Here is an 18034-nt window from a genome sequence, read left to right on the forward strand (position 1 = left end):
CCATAACTACTATATGTTGTCCAACAGAAATCTTTGTCGAACTGTAGTGAGTCTATTGATCTGCTGTCCCTATATATGGGCGGAGGAGGCTGTACGAGTGCTGTTAATGCAGAATATCAGCCAATCAGATTCGAGAACCAGACAGTTGTGTATATGTATATATGTATGGCTGCTTGGGTGTAGTACAGGATTGTTGGTTGGCTGCAAAAGTGTTGTGAGCAGTTGCTAGGGTATAATTGGTTGCTGCTGTGTTGTAGGTGGTAGATTGCTTGGAAGTTTAGGGTGAATTGCAGGTGGTTGCTAGGTGGAAGGCTTTACATTTATTAATAATAACGACCCATGACTTATGCCAAAATATACCAGACTGGACTGAATGGACATCATACACACAGTCTTAGATGTTTCTCTGCTTTGGTATAGCACTACTGTGGCTGTTATTAAACTGCTATAGAGTTGAAAGATGGGATAATTGGTCCCAATTGCTCCCTAATCATTAAACGGCTGTTGCAAGCATACGTGTCTGCTTCACATGTGTATCTGACTTTTTAATTTATTTTTTATTACAGAATTCCCTGCGCAAGAATCAGAGCTTCACAGAACATTAGTAACCCTCCATCCAGTGATCTTTAAACAATTCCCCAGAGATTCACCCCTCCAGACATATTTTACGCCACCTGCCAGTCAAAATTACAGGAAAATATGTGTAAACCCGAGAAAGGAAGAACGGAGAGAGAGAAGGATGTGGAACAAATGGAACCTCATAAAAGTACCAATAAGAGTTGAGATGTAAACCAGTCCCGCCAATTATATGGCACCTCTTTTAGCTCCGCCCTCCCTCAGCATGTGGGCGTCTGTTAGACTCATAACTCCGCCCTCCACAGCTGCTGCGAGTTGACAGCCTGTACCTCACTCCAACACACACATATACACACACACACATACACATCATTAAAAGCGAAGGCACACAGTCCTCACTCTTTTCTTCTGTTGCTCACTCCTGCTCAATCACACACAGACTTTCTCTATAAAGCCAACTCTGAACCTAAAGGAATCTAAAACTCTTCTCCTGTAATACTTTTCTCACACAGCCCTTCTGTGGGCTGGCAGAAGGTTGTGATTGAAGGATGGCCGGCACAATGCATCTCCTCACGGCCGTTTCTCTGATCTTAATGCTCAGCTCAGCAAACGCAGAATCAACCGGTGAGTACACACGAAGTTTCTTTAAAAGGTTGAAACGGTTCACGATTAACTAATGCGTATTTAAAGGGACAGTTCACCCAAAAATTAAGTCATTATTTACTCAGCCTCCAATTGTTTCTGAGTTTCTTTCTTCTGCTAATAGTAGATACTTCAAAGAATGTTAAAACTGCTAGCCATTGACTTTTATAGTATTTTTCTTTTCTACTATAGAAGTTAATGGCTACTGGTTTACAACATTCTTCAAAATATCTTCCTTTGTGTTTAACAGAAGAAAGAAACTTGATTTGGATTTGAGAGTAATGTTTAATACTATCCCTCTAAATTTATTCAAAAGTTTTTTTTTATTGTAGTTTTATTCACTTGCATGCACTTTTTTCCTTCCACACTTCTCAGTCTGTCTCGTAAAATCTGAATAAACCATTTAATTTCACTCTAAAAAAGGCCCAATTTCTTCCGAAACGCTTTATTTTCCTATTATTTCAATTTTCTTGTCTTGGATCCTACTTACTTTGCAGTTTTTCAATTTATCCATCCATTCAATGCGGATGTGTTTAACTCAAAAGCATCAGGCTCAAATGAAACTTTTTTAGTAACTCCTGTGTGTATGAAATAGAGAGGTTTGATCTGTGTGTGTGTCTTTTATACCCGACATTGTCAGATACCAAATGATACCATATTGTTATTATTGTATTATATATATATATATAGGTTATATATATTTTATATAATATATATTTTCCCCATTTTGGTTTACGGGGGGAAGATTTTTTCAACACATTTCTAAACATAATAGTTTTTATTTTAATTTTTTTATCTTTGCCATGATGACAGTAAATAATATTAGACTATTAGAATATTAGATATTTTCAAGAACCTTCTATACAGCTTAATGTGACATTTAAAGGCTTAACTAGGTTAATTAGATTAACTAGGCAGGTTAGGGTAATTAGGCAAGTTGTTGTATAATGATGGTTTGTTCTGTAGACTATCAAAAAAATACATTGCTTAAAGGTGCTAATAATTTTGAGGTGTTTTTAAAAAATTAAAAACTGCTTTTATTCTAGCTGAAATAAAACAAATAAGACTTTCGCCAAGAGAAACAAATATTATAAGACATACTGTGACTATTTCCTTGCTCTGTTAAACATCATTTGGGAAACATTTAGAAAAGGAAAACAAATCCAAAGGCGGGCTAATAATTCTTTATTAATAGTTAATATAACTATTATTAATAAGTAATATTACTATTATTATTGTTATTATTAATATTATTGTATGACATAGAGAGATCTAAAGTGTGTGTGCCTTATATTCCTAACATTGTAGGATACCAAATGTCCCCACAAGTACAGCAATACCAAAGAACTGAGACCTTTTAGGGACATGTTTTTCATCTACATGAGAAAAAAGGCTCATAAATCATTCAGAATAAACTATTAAAAAATGTAAAAATTAAAATCTTTTCTTTGAGGGTTGGGTTTAGGGTAGGGGAATTTACAGTTTTTACAGGATAAAAATCATTATGTCTATTGGAAGTCCCCATAAAGATAGTTGTAGAAGTGAGTGTGTGTGTGTGTGTGTGTGTGTGTGTGTGTGTGTGTGCGTGTCATAGTGTCTTTTGCAGCAAGGATTGCATTATTTTATTGAATCTGAATGGACACATAGTACTCAAAGAAAACACACACACAAACACACGTTTGTTTTGGGAATTATGGGGACATTACATAGGTTTGCATTGTTTTTATAGTGTACAAACTGTATTTATATTACTCTAACCCCCCAACCCTAAACTCAACCCTCACAGGAAACTTTACTTTCTAAAATAACTCAATCTGTGTGATTTATAAGCTTTTTGAGAAATGAGGACATAAGAAATATCCTTATATTACAGTACCTTGTAATACCTGTCATACTTAAAAAAAAAAAAAAAAAAAAAGTCCATAATTTCACGGTTAATTTCCAGCAGCGGGGTGCCGGGAAAAAAAACATAAAAAACTGATGTTAAATTACAGAAATTTACTGTAAAATAACAGCTGTTGAATTACAGAAATTTACCAGAAATTAAAATTAAAGGAAATTTCTGTAATTTAATATCCGTTATTTTATGGTATATTTCTGCAATTTAACGGCCGCTTTTTACTTTTTTTCAGCACCCCAGCTGCTGATGTCACAAAAACAGACACACACACACACACTGAGTATGTCCACCTACTGAGGCTTTAAGCATTACGCACTTTACCATCAATATTTACTTCAAGACATGTGATTTGCTGAATGTTTACACATTAAAATGACAGATAATACATAAAGCCAAATCACACATGTCGGCAATCACAGCCAGTGTGTAAATATTTCAACACAACATCTGTGGACAGAAACACGGCTTTTAGGCAACAAAGATCTCTGGCCAAACTGTATTGCTGCTTGACAAGAAAGTGAAGATAAACAGACTTTTGTGGGAATATTGCTTAGTTGCACTGATGTGTTGATTGCTAAGGCATGAAAATGAGAGTCAGTCATCTCTTTCAGGTTTAAATATCGGAAAAGACGTCATTCTTGAGTGATTAACATTTCTTTCGTACAACATTATGTTCGCCTGTTCAGCCAATGGCACGCTTCCATCGCTATAATAACCGACATCTGTATTTGACATCCGGCTGTGACACGGCAACGGCTGTCCGTTCACCTGGTTTCCATGATGTTTTCCACTGAAAATGTTCAATGGATCCAATTCAATACCTGTCAATCTCACTTATACAAACTAAGACCAGTTGCTTTCAGCTACAAGACTGTCTGTTTAAAAACTCAAGATATTCATCTGAAATGCGAGTTCTTTCTGCTTATTCTGGATCCCAGCAGAACATTTCTATTAAAGGGATAGTTCACCCAAAAATGAGAATTACCTCATTTAGTCTCCCTCATGTGGCCTTAAACATTTATGAGTTTCTTTATTCTGTTGAACACTAAAGAAGATATTTTGAAGAATGCTGGTACTCACTGACTTCAATAGTACAGTGTAAATAAATCAGTTAATTAACAGTTTCCATATTTCAAGTGTTAATTTACGGTTGCGAATTGCGTTATAGGATGTTGATCTCTGTTCTGTCAACTTTTGATGTTGAAAACTCTACAGTTCAACAAAATGACTTTTTTTTTGACATTTTAGTAGTTTTAAATAATATAACCCTGCTGAAAAATCCAGCTTAAACCAGCCCAAGCTGGTTGGCTGGTTTTAGCTGGTAGACCAGCCTGGTTTTAAAGGGGTTTTGGTCATTTTCAGGATGGTTTCCAGCCATTTCCAGCCTGGTCTTAGCTGGTCAGGCTGGAAAATGACCAGCTTAAACCAGCTAAAACCAACTTGACCAGCCTGGTTTTAGCTGGTCATAGCTGGTTTTGGCTGGGCTCCCAGCCTGACTAGGCTGGTCAAGCTGGTTTTAGCTGGTCATCTCCCAGCCTGACCAGCTAAGACCAGGCTGGAAATGGCTAGAAACCAGCCTGGAAATGGCCAAAACCCATCTAAAACCAGCCTGGTCAACCAGCTAAATCCAGCCAATAATCCTAGGCTGGTTTAATCTGGATTTTTCAGCAGGAAATGCATAAGTAATAATATATAAAGAAATACGTCTGTAAAATAACAGAAAAAAATTACATCACAGTGGCGCAGTGGGTAGCATGAACGCCTTACAGCAAGAAGGTCGCTGGTTCGAGCCTCGGCTGGGTCAATTGGCATTTCTGTATGAAGTTTGCATGTTCTCCCAGTGATCGCATGGGTTTCCTCTGGGTGTTCCGGTTTCCCCCACAGTACAAAGACATTCGGTACAGATGAATTGGGTAAGCTAAATTGACCATAGTGTATGTGTATGGATGTTTCCCAATGATTGGTTGCAGCTGAAAGGGCATCCGCTGCATAAAACATATGCTGGATATGTTGGCGGTTCATTCTGCTGTGGCGACCCCGGATTAATAAAAAAGTCAAAAAGAAAATGAATGAATGAATGAATAACAGAAAATGTGCTAGCAGTTTATTACAAGGCTTTTGTAGCCTAATATACAACACCAACTCAGACAATATAGCACATTAAACTATTAAAATGTTCATAAAAGTCACCTTTTTTCAACTTTTCAAGGATCCTATCATACACCCGGTGCAACAAGGCACAGGCATGTTTGCCGCAATTAGTTGCTATTTTCAGACCAGCGCAACAGTAATTTTCCAGGGACACAGGAGCGTTTTAAAGTCACATAGATCAGCTGGTTTATCTATAAGCTGACATACAAGGCTGCATTTACACTGCATGGTTCAAGTGACTCAATTCCGATTTTTTTCCCCCATGTGGGCTCATGTACGTGTAAGCAGAAACAAATCACATGGATTACGATTTACTCAAATCAGATTCAGGCCTTATTCATATGTGGAAATTTATCCGATATGGATTGAATCTGTGTTCTCGTGTCCAGGGCCGGAGCAAGCTGAGCTGCCGCTCTAGGCAGAGGATGATCACGCCGCCCTCAACCCCAATGTGAAAACGAAAGTGACCAGTTATGAAAATGAAGTGAGGTGTCGCGGACCTCTTTTCTGGCGCTCTATGCGCGGATATAACTGAGGACGCGCGGGTGCTGAGGGAGGGAGGTGTCGCGGACACTGCGCTCTTTATTCTGCCGCCCTATGGGTGGATATAACTGAGGACGCGCGGGTGCTGATGGAGGTCACGCTGACGCCGTCCTCTCTATTCTGTCGTCTATGCACGAATATATCTGAGGACGTAGGGGAGGTGTCGCGGACATAACTGAGGACGCAGGTGGTAAGGGAGATGTCGCAGACGCCGCCCTCTCTATACTGCCGCCCTAGGCGGTCGCCTAGATCGCCTCTATGGACGCTCCGGCCCTGCTTGTGTCTGCAGTGTAAGCAGGTAGATCGGATTTTCAACTGTCAATGCGAGTCGCGGGTCATTAAAAACCGTAGCGAATGACGTCAAGTCTGACGCTTTCATTTCAGAACAGACTTCAGCAGAGTCCCAAACCTCAAATCTCATACACGAGGACTTGAACAGCTTTCATATTGTCATATAGCACAGGTATTTAAGCAAGTTAACGAGAGAGCGCAATGTTTACCACGTAACCAATATAAACTAATATAAAACTAGTGCATACATCACATGCATAAATCATGCCATGGACATTACATTAAGGTTTAAAAAAGCCTATATATCAAAAGAAGATGGACAAATGAGAACCTTTCTGTCATAAACTATAGTAAAACAGCTCGTCAAAAGCTGCGAACAGATTACACAGAGGAATAGAGAAAAGAGCCCTCTTTAATTATCAGCTGTTAGTCAGCGCCCGCTCTTTTTTTTTCTGGTCATTGCGCCTTTGCCGTGTGCTGTGTAAATGCAGACGATGCGAAACAAGTCACTTTTAAAAGATGATGTAAGCAGGTCATCAAAAAAATCGGATACAGTCACAAAATCGGAATTGACCTTCAAGACCTGCAGCGTAAATGCAGCCGAAGTGATCCACTGATGAATCGCAGCTCTTCAGTGTTCTTGTACCTGTGGTAACACTCGGTAAACAGCGGTGAGTTCGGTTAACTGATGACCTTCACGGCCAACCACAGTCATTTCTGTTGAGCACGTGAACACAATGGCACTCAAATGTTAGGGGGAAATTTTTAAATTTCAGTATCGATTGGTACCGAATTCCAGTATTGTGACAACCCTAGCACGCACATGTTTTTTTATTTAGTTTTTCATCTCTGTTCTTTATTTCTCTCTTCCATTTGTATGTGATTAAATGTAATTTGTGTACACTGCAAAAAATGCTTTTCTTGCTTAGATTTTTTGTCTTGTTTCTAGTCTAAATATCTAAAATTTCTTATATCAAGAAGCATTTTTTAGACAAGCAAAACATATTGCCTTGTTTTGAGAAATATTATGCCAATATTAAGTCAGTTTTTCCTTAAAACAAGCAAAATAATCTGCCAATGGGGTAAGCAAATTAATCTTGTTTTTTCTTTTGACGTAAGATTATTTTGCTTACCCCATTGGCAGATTATTTTGCTTGTTTTAAGGAAAAACTGACTTAATATTGGCATAATATTTCTCAAAACAATACAATATGTTTTGCCTGTTTAGAAAATTCTTCTTGATTTAGGAACTTTTAGATATTTGGACTAGAAACAAGACAAAAAATCTAAGTAAGAAAAGCATTTTTTTGCAGTGTACCTAAAAAAAAGAAAAAACAAAAAAAAACAAATATACTTTTAGGATGTAGTACAAGTAGGCGAACATGGAACATGGTTAATGAGTCCAAGCAACCAGCATTTTTCAAAATATCTGCTTTTGTTTTCAACAGAAAAAAGAAGCTGTTACGAGCAAAGATGATGACAGAATTTTCATTTTCGCATGAACCATCCCTTTAAATTAGATTTCTCTTTCTTTGTTAAAGGTTTACATCAAGCATATTAGATATGGTTTAGTTTCCACATTTAGACACACACCATTCTCCCATTCCTAATGCCAAAACATTGGAAAGCCAGCTGCTATTAAACATGTTTCAGTCAAGCTGTTTTACGCCATCCTTGCCATTTACAAACTTCAAAGAACTACAAATCCTTCAAGATTTACTTGGCAACATGCAACCGGCTAAATAAACAGCAACAGCATTTACAGTCTAACGAAAATGACATCAACCTAAAAATACTTGGGCATCACTCCCAGCATGCATTAGCCCTGAGGAACAACTGCATGTTTTTGTGTGTGTGTGTAGCGCTTATATAACCTTTAAATACATTTTCCCCCTCAGTGTATAACCTCTTAACGTCACCGGACTGTCTACCAGATCTACTGCATGGTGGTTTGGCAGAGCAGGGAGTAACGGAGCTCTATATTCTCACAACGTTCCGGATCCAACCTGGAACCGGAAACACCATATTTAGCCTGTACAATCCACGAGACAACAGCAAGTACTTTGAATTCTCGGTGTTTGGAAAAGCAAATAAAGGTAAACGTTTGACTATTCCCTACTTTAGACATTGATCTGTATGTGCCATATATGGTGTGATGCATCTTAAAAGTAGGTCCCAGTTTTTGTTAAGTGGCCTTAATCACTTTGTACTTACTGTACTTTGTCATTTAGTACATCGCACTTATTTTGTATACAGCTAAAGTTAGAATTACTGGCCACTTTATTAGGTACACCTGGCCATCTGCTTTTTAACTGAATGCATTTAGGCATGTACACATGGTCAAGATGATCTGCAGCATTTCAAACCGAGCATCAGAATGGGGAAGAAAGGGGATTTAAGAGACTTTGAACATGGCATGGTTGTTGGTGACAGGACGAGCTGGTCTGAGTATTTCAGAAACTACAGATCTACTGGAATTTTCATGCACAACCATCTCTAGGGTTTACAGAGAATGATTCGAAAAGTCTTGTGGACGCAAATGCTTTGTTGATGCTAGAGGTCAGTGGAGAATGGCCAGACTGGTTCCAGCTGATAAAAAGGCAACAGTAACTCAAATAAGCACTCGTTACAACCGAGGTCTGCAGAAGAGCATCTCTGAACACACAACACGTCCAACCTTGAGGTGGATGGGTTACAGCAGCAAAAGACCACACCGGGTGCCGCTCCTGTCAGCTAAGAACAGGAAACTGAGGCTACAATTCACACAGGCTCACCAAAATTGGACAACAGAAGATTGGACAAACGTTGCCTGGAGTTTGAGTCTCGATTTCTGCTGCAACATTCAGATGGTAGGGTCAGAATTTGGCATCAATTTTCTGGCACATTTTGGGCCTATTAGTACCAGTTGAGCATTGTGTCAATGCCACAGCCTACCTGAGTAGTGTTGCTGACCATGTCCATCCCTTTATGACCACAGTGTACCCATCTTCTGATGGCTACTTCTTGCAGGATAATGAGCCATATCATAAAGCGTGAATCATCTCAGACTGATTTCTTTAACATGACAATGAGTTCACTGTACTGAAATGGCCTCCACAGTCAGCAGATCTCAATCCAATAGAGCACCTTTGGGATGTGGTGGAACGGGAGATTCACATCACGGATGTGCAGCCAACAAATCTGCAGCAACTGTGTGATGCTATCATGTCAATATGGAGCAAAATCTCTGAGGAATATTTCCAGTACCCTGTTGAATCTATGGCAAGAAGGATTAAGGCAATTGTGAAAGCAAAACAGGGTCCAACCCGGTACTAGTAAGTTGTACCTAATAAAGTAGCCGATGATTGTAGTTTAATAGTTGTGTGCATGTAATTACATTCAGAATTCCACTGTTGACCATCCCTTACACATTAACTCAACCTTAAATTGACCCAAAGCTGTCCCTATGTTACTCATATCTTACCTCAGTAGCACCATAATTGTTCTGCAATGAAATATGAACAAAAAAGTACATGCAAGTACCTAGTAATTAAGATCACTTAATATAAAGTGGGACCTAAAAATAACGGTTGCAATTGACGTTTTTTCACAGCAAAGTCTTTTTATTAAAAGTTTTATCAAATAATCTTTTTTATAGCTTGAAGGACATTTTAATACTTTAAAGAACATTTTTCCATTATAAAGATGCATTTGTATTATTGAAAAAGTGGTTCCTGGAAGCACTGTTACCAATAATGAACCTTTATTTTCAGAAGTGGACTTAAAAAATATGATTATATTTATAAACATTTAATATTTATACTACATTTATTATCATACTTATAATACTACAATATTTAACACAACCTAACTATGAACAGAAATATTAACTACAGCATTTGTTTTGCAAAAAAAAAAAAAAAAAAAAAGATTTATATCTCAGGCTCACATTAATTTTTTCTGGGCCGAAGGAATACCACCAGTTCCGCATAACTGCCTAAAGTTGCCCATATTTGTATGCTATCTGGGTTATTTCTCTCTATATTATTTCTTATACACCATTTCAAACTACTAAAATGTCAATAAAAGTCACTTTGTTAAACTGTGGAGTTGAATTTTCAACATCAAAAGCAGAGATCAACATCCCGTAATGCAATTCAAAACCATAAAAGGAAAGCCACAAATACATAAATACAGATATTTGACACAGTGTAACTTAATCTCTTTCTCTGTAGCTATTTTGCGATACCTGCGCAGAGATGGCAGGATGAGTGCGGTCACCTTTAACAAACTGAACCTGGCTGACGGCGAGAAGCATCGGCTGCTCTTCCATCTGAAAGGACTGGAGGTGGGACATCCCGGAGGCTTCCCGCACAGCCAGGGAGCGCTACCTGTGCCTGGGGTGGAGCTACACCTGGATTGCAGACTGGTGGAGACGCTGAGAGATTTACCAGCTGTGTTTAACGGCCTAAACAATCACCAGGCGGTGGAGCTCAAGACTATGCAGGGGAAAGCACAAGTAAACAACATGTTTATTACTTATAATTTTTGTATTATGATTTAAATGGCTAGTTTGCCCAAAGATGAACATTTACTCACTATTTACTCTCTCTAGAGAAGTTTCTTTCTTCTGTTGAACATCTGAAGATCTTTTGAAGAGAGCTGAAAACCTGTAACCATTGAGTTGTATATTAGGAAAAACCAAAACTATGGTTGTCAATAGTTGAAACATTTAAAAATATATATATCTTTATTTGTGTTCAAGAGAAGAAAGCAACTCCTAAAGGTTTAAAACAAGTGTGAGTAAATGATGACAGAATTTTCAATGTTTGGGTGGACTATTTACTTTAATTTCTTTAATATACACAGAACAACAAGGAACAAACATTGGCTCATACTGTAGAAAAGGACAAATCTTAAACACAACTTAGTCACAAAACATACAATCAAAACTAGACTCTATATATAACCTCAAGTGTCACTGGGTTGTACATTTGAAAAAGAGACATTGGTTTGTACTGTACTGTACTATATATATATATCCATGCTTTCATGTTGTCGACGCTAAAGGTCGCAGGAGAAATCAAGATCATCTATTGTCCAATTTTGGCGAACCTGTGCAAATTGTAGCCTCAGTTTCCTGTTCTTAGCTGACAGGAGTGGCACCCGGTGTGGTTTTCTGCTGCTGTAGCCCATCCGCCTCAAGGTTGGACATTTTGTGCGTCCAGAGATGCTCTTCTGCAGACCTCAGTTGTAACGAGTGGTAACTTGATAATTTAATATATATTTAATTATATATATTAAATTATGCCCAAATAACATATTTAGCATCAGACACAAACCATCCGTTACACACAAAATGAAGTGGAATAAATGATCAAACAAGATTCAAATTCAACTCAGTTTATATTTCAACCAAAACAACAAATCAAAAGAAATATTTAATTGGCATCTTTAACAGTAAAGACTTAAAACAGTCACGTCCAGATCAAAAACAAAGCACAAACAAAAATAGATAGTTACGCATCAACAAGCAAAACAAAAACTACCCCAATTGTATAATTTGAAAACAACAACAACAAAAAAACAAAACAAAGAGGGGAAATCAAATCAATACTCACACAAGGGAACTGAGTGTGTTGTGCAATTGAACGTGGCGTTTGTGGGAACTAGTTTGTATGATTTCAGCTCTTGACAGATGACTTGGCCTCCGAAGGATAACGTTATCGAGGAGTTGAGATGAAGAAGAAGAAGAAAAACAGCACTTATGGAGACAACGTCCAGGCAACCCAAGATTTTGAGTCAACAACTCTGCATAAGTTCTGGTCGCCGCCAGGAGATACGAGTAGAAAACCCCTCCGCAAACGATCCAGCAAGAGAACCCACAGTGCAGATCGGTCCGTTGCTCCCAAACAAACACTTGGATCACCTTTTCAGGACACCCCGCTATTCTGAACGTCGCTTCCTTCAGTACACTACCTTCACCTTCACTTCCGCTCAAAACTTCCTCCAACAAACACAACACCCCCAAACACCTTCTCACTTCCGTTTTTATTGAAAACCAAATTCATCTGTCCCCACAACGTCATTGATTTATGTGTTCACCATTGGTGCGTTTGTTTGAATTGTGCAGTCCAATCAGAGACCGTCACAACTTACAGTTGCCTTTCTATCAGATGGAACCAGTCTGGCCATTCTCCTTTGACCTCTGGCATCAACAAGGCAGAACTGCTGCTCACTGGATATTTTCTCTTTTTCGGACCATTCTCTGTAAACCCTAGAGATGGTTGTACATGAAAATCCCAGTAGATCAGCAGTTTCTGAAATACTCAGACCAGCCCGTCTGGCATCAACAACCATGCCACGTTCAAAGTCACTTAAATCACCTTTCTTCCCCATTCTGATGCTCGGTTTGAACTGCAGCAGATCATCTTGACCATATCTACATGCCTAAATGCATTGAGTTGCTGCCATCTGATTGGTTGATCAGAAGTTTGCATTAACGAGCAGTTGGACAGGTGTACCTAATAAATTGGCCTGTGAGTGTGTATAAAACCTTAAAAGCTAAAAATTGTAAAAAAAAAATCAAGAGACTGACCCCAAGCAGACAAGAAAATTTATGGCGCTAGTTCTTAAAAATCTTAGTCTCTCCATCTAAATAACCGAGATCATACCTAAAATCCAGTTCTTTACCAGGGGTAAAGTTGACTTCCAATTCTTAAGCACTAGTTTAGGGGTGCGCAAACTTGGTCCTGAAGGGCCGGTGTCCTGCAAAGATAGTTCCAACCCCAATCAGACACACCTGGGACATCCCTGCAGGTGTGTTGAGGCAAATTGGAGTTAAATTCTGCAGGACATCTGTCACGACCGGGTCTTGAACCCGGGTCTCTGGTGTGGAAACCGATGTGTATACCACTAAGCCACAGAGGAAGTTGTGTTGGACCCAAACAAAAACACTCCAAGAGGGAATCCGGAAAACAAGGATTTATTAAAAAAAATATCAACTTAGGTTCTTCTCAAAAATGAGGTAGCAAAACAGACAACTTAGGTTCTTCTCAGAATGAGGTATACAAAAAACTCTAACAGTATAATAAACATGTAAAGAAAACTCCACGAGGGGAGAAAACAAACAGATAATTAATGCAGTCAGCAACAAGGAAAATAAAACACTCTTACTAGATGTAGCTCAGGAGATCAAGGGAAACGCAAGGCAAGTTCACCAGAGATGACTCAAACACCGAGTGAGGAACACAGACAAAGTGACAACTTAAATACACTGGCTGGAACAAGTCACAGGTGATCTAAATTAAGTAAACAAGAACACATGAGGAAGAACAAATACAGAGGGGAAACATGGGGACCTCTAGGGGAATAGAGACAAACTGCAGGATGGTGACAACATCGGCCCTTCAGGACAGAGTTTGGGAACCCCTGGACTAGTCTTTTAGCCACAGAATGTACATATTTGTTATTTGTCTATGTCTGTGAAGCTCTTTGTTCAACATTCGTGTTGTTTTAAGGTGCTATATAAATAAAGTTGACCTTGATGTTTTGTGAAATGCCAAAAATGGCAAGTTCATCATCTGGTGGAAAAGGTCTGCTGTCAGCCTTAGAGAAACAGTCAAATTTATTTATCCAGAATCCAGAACAAGTATACAACATGTTTAATAGTTAAACACTCACATGCTGAGAGATATATTTGGATGGTTTTTGTTGCATGCACTAATACCCTAATATAAACTCCCCATTGTGCTCCTTTTGGGTTCTGATTGGCAGGAGGGCTTGGAGGAGCTCAAACTGGCATATGGCGATTCAGTGGAAAATGTTGCATCGCTGCAGGACTGCCACACTCAGAGTGACTCAGTACAGGCTTTAGGTAACGACTTGATTATTTCTTTTGGCCACAATTTATAATAAGGTTTCATTAGTTTAATATTACACTCTAAAAAACAATGAGTTATTTATTTAATCCAATGGTTGAGTTAAAAATATTTAGTGCTTTGTAGGGTTATTTTTTAAACATTTATTTGGTCATTTATTAATAACTTAACCAGTTGGGTTAAAACTTTAAATTTCAACAGTGGACTGATTCAAGTGACACAGAACAGCTGTTGATATCCGTGCGTAATGTTGTTTTGCGTTATAACATTTATTAAAGCTCCAATGCAATAATATTTCTGTTATTTTTATCATGTTTACCTCTTTAGTGATTTTTATATCCATTACACCAGCATCCTTAATTAATGATGATACAAACGCTTCGTAACCGATTTATATTAAATGGTAAAAACTGTTTATCTACCTTCCGTGCAGGGCTGCAACTAACGATTATTTTAATAATCGATTAATCTGTCAGTTATTTTTTCGATTGAAAAAAGCAATCATTTCCAGCCGGTTATTCAAAAAAACTGAGCTGTTATAATAATAATAATAACATTAATAATAATAATAACAATATAAATAATAAAATAAACAAGTATTTTTTTCCTGTTTTCAATCCAAATATCTAAATATTTTTAAATCAAGATGCATACTAGACACATGAAATAAAAATTGTCTTGTTTTCTGAAAAAAAAAAAAAACACCTCAAAATAAAGTGATTGTTTGCTTAAAACATATCAAATTAAGTGTGACTTGGGTAAGAAAAATAATCTTAATGAGATATATTCTCAAACAGAAGTTTTACCAGTTCACTTAAACATGTAAGTAATCATGATCTATAACGTGAGATGGTCGTCGCCATGTTTACTTGCGGCCGCACGCATGCCTCATTCATAAAAAACAGACCACGCAGGATTCAGCATGTAAATTCACCAGTTACTCCTCAAATACAAGCAAGTAAGTGGCCAGTTAAACAAAGAAAAGAGTAGATTCAACTTTATAGTTACTTTCACAATGTGTAATGTGTATCTGATATGAATAAAACACATCAGCAAATAATTTTTTAATGGATAGTTAGACTTTCTTGTGTGTTTTACAAACTCCAAATGTATTGTTTTATCAGTAGCTACTTGACTGTATTTACATGTCTAAAGCATAAATTAAGCTTACATAATTGTGATAATATGACACGTCTTTCTCAGTGGGGTTAAGCTGGTTTCGTTTTTGGAAAAATGTGAAAAAAGAGAAGCACTTTTCCGACAGTCCCTTACTGAGAGCTGGCTCAACGCCAGACACCACGCCAAAGCTCAGAGGTAAACGAACTAACGACTAACTTGTCATGCTTGTCAAGCTGGATAAAAAGAAAAACATCAACAACAGGGACTTTACGGTCCTCACTTCAAAACGGAACAAAAGTAGGACCCTGCTGTTAAACTCCCTTCCTCCTCATCAGTGCGCAAGAGAGACCGTGTTCACTCCGCTCCGCACTGAACTAATGTGTTTTTTAATAATCAAATGTCCCAGTGTCGCACGACACAACTAATCGATTATGAAATTCTTTTTTCAACTTTTTTTAATAGATTTAATCGATTCGTTGTTGCAGCCCTACTTCCGTGTTCATCGCTACATTTTTTTCGGGGGGATTGATACTCTTATTTGAGATATAGTCAGCCGTTATTCTTTAGGACCTAGCAGAGACATCAACCCGGTATCGTGTCCAGTCTTGGTAAAGGTATGTTGCCTTTTTAAAAAACAAAACATTTTCTTTCGCTAAAAAACTATATAGTAGCATTTAAATACTAAGATAGACACATCAATATGCTAGATTTTATTTTAAGTTGCTGGTTTTCCCAAGAAATGGAGAATCTGAAAAAAAATAATAGTAGTACTAGTAATAGTATTTAAAAAAAAATAAAAAATTATATTTAATCAAAATAACCCAATGCATGAGACCGCGAGTATGACTATTATACCATCGTGTAGTTTTATTCTCTCTAGCCTTTTTTAATTTGATGGGTGCCACAGTATTCGGTGTGCTAGTAAAGATGGCATCCATACTGCTGGTTACTACATCAAGGTCATTTGCGTTTGAGGGTGCATTTCGAAATAGAGAAAGATCAGGTAAGTTATTAGTGAATTCATCTTTGGTGGACGGAACGATTACAGGTAAACACAGCTCATATAGTAAGAGGTAGTGGTCTGTAATATCATCATTTTGTGGTATAATGTCTACATCAATGACCTCAATTCCATAAGACAGAATTCGATCTAATGTATGCTCTAAGCGATATATGCTGGGATATTTTTTACCCAACTAATTTTACAGAGTAGCTATTATCATTTAACATGTATATTAACATAAACTAAGGGTGCTTTCACACCTACACTTTTGTTTCGGAACGTGTCTTGTTTGCCCAGTTAGCGCGGATCGTTTGGCATATGTGAACAGGGCAATCACGCTCTGTTCCGCGCCAATATAATCGCTCCGAGATCGCTTGAATGAGGTGGTCTTGGCTCGATTTAAACAAACCCTGGAGCGGTTCGATTACAGTGAGAAAGCAATCCGATCCGAGCGCGGTTATATCACACTGTTTTATGGATATGTAATAGGCATACGACTATGTGAAGAGAGAATTATGAGTATGGCGGGAAGTTTCGCGAGTCTCCGGATGCCCGCAAACGAGTGATGATCTCCCGGTAATCTCGCGTCTCCCTCCCGGTCCTCAAATAGGCATCGTCACGCACCTTTCTCACCCCTCCCCACCGCATCTCTCCTCAGACATGTCGCGCGCACGCACCCTGTCAATCACCACCAAACCACCACCTCTCCTGACAGCTTAGCGGGACGCTGCAAAATAAACCCTGACACTCTGACCAATGTGAGGAGAGTTTACTCGCACGTGACTTGTTTTAGCGCTTTTGGTCCGATTAGAAACTTTGCAGTGTGAAAGTGAACCGCTTCAAGAGCAAAGAGCAACAATGTAACAATAGTAATCTCTGTTTCGGAACAACTGAATCGATTCACAGGTGTGAAAGCACCCTAAGAATGAACAGTACTTGTACAGCATTGATCACAGTTCAATATTTAATAATGCATCACCAGCAAGGATTTTCCATTAAGAATGACTAAAGCAATATGAGTCCATTTACTGAGTGCAACTTTGAGAAAAAGAGCTGGAGTAAGTTGTTTGTCTGTTAAAATGATTAAATTTGGCTTTTTTGTTGTTTGTAAAGGGCTTAACACGAAACAGCTTACAACTCAGATGCTGGAGCTAACAAAGGTCATTAATGAGCTGAAAGACGTTCTTATTCAGCAGGTAAAATCTTTCCCGTCTATTACTCATTTGTACCCTTTTGTTTAATGTTCCTAATTTCCACCATTCCTTATTTACGACTGAGATGTCCTTGTGTTTGCACGCATGTTTACAGGTGAAGGAAACATCTTTCCTCAGAAACACCATCTCTGAGTGCCAGGCCTGCGGTAAGACGTCTGAATGACCAAGAGCATGATGTGCATGAGTTAGCTGGTGCAGATAAGAGACCCAAACAACACATTTTAAAAACATCCATGTGGGAAACAAACACTAGTCGCCAAAGCTGAAATAAATTTGAAGCAGGAGTGCAATCATGAAACTTGATCTAATGCTATATGTAAGTTTTGGACTCTTTTAAAGCATAAATACCATCTGTTTACAGATATTTAAGAAACATGCTTAAGTAATTATAATTGCTAATCTAAAAAAAGATAACAGTGCTAAAGTCAATTATACTGCCTGAAAAATGTGCGTTTCATGTTGAAATGTGTGTCTTTGTTTTAGTCTGTGTAACTTCGCCCACTGCCTGTTTACCCAATTATGTTTCGCCACCCTGGGTTGCCTTGGTAAAAAAAAAACAGGGATGCACTGAAATGAAAAATCTTGGCCAAAACCGAAAAAAAGGAAAGCAAGGCCGAAAACTGAAATTATGCAAATTTTTAGCATCATTGCATTTATGGCTATGACTCTGTAACCTTATTATAATCAAGCCATTGCAAATGCATAAATTAATATTTAAGTTTCAAAGAATAAATCA

General features: G+C 38.1%; 1 protein-coding gene and 1 long non-coding RNA gene across 13 annotated transcripts in view; one reads left to right on the forward strand and one right to left on the reverse strand.

The window, feature by feature from the left end:
* Nucleotides 1-986: 986 nt before the first annotated feature.
* Nucleotides 987-18034, forward strand: part of thbs4b (thrombospondin 4b) — a 32387-nt gene continuing 15339 nt past the window's right edge. The window contains 6 exon segments of one of the 2 annotated variants that reach the window (NM_173226.1): nt 987-1200; nt 8002-8199; nt 10318-10601; nt 13859-13958; nt 17198-17280; nt 17393-17444. In NM_173226.1, the coding sequence (NP_775333.1) occupies nt 1125-1200; nt 8002-8199; nt 10318-10601; nt 13859-13958; nt 17198-17280; nt 17393-17444 (793 nt within the window). In that variant the 5' untranslated portion in view covers nt 987-1124. 2 annotated transcript variants of the gene reach the window in all.
* LOC141379962 (uncharacterized) overlaps nt 9685-18034 on the reverse strand; it is a 49528-nt gene continuing 41178 nt past the window's right edge. For 10 of the 11 annotated variants that reach the window (XR_015519895.1, XR_015519891.1, XR_015519897.1 and 7 more), the window contains 2 exons: nt 10682-10752; nt 9685-10581 (listed from right to left, as the gene is read on the reverse strand). This is a non-coding gene — a long non-coding RNA (uncharacterized LOC141379962). The remainder of the gene's footprint in view (nt 10582-10681; nt 10753-18034) is intronic. The other variant, XR_015519899.1, reaches the window with a different exon arrangement.

Source organism: Danio rerio, chromosome 21, assembly GCF_052040795.2.
Source record: "Danio rerio strain M-AB ecotype USA chromosome 21, GRCz13ab, whole genome shotgun sequence".
In the NCBI taxonomy this organism is placed as follows: domain Eukaryota; kingdom Metazoa; phylum Chordata; class Actinopteri; order Cypriniformes; family Danionidae; genus Danio; species Danio rerio.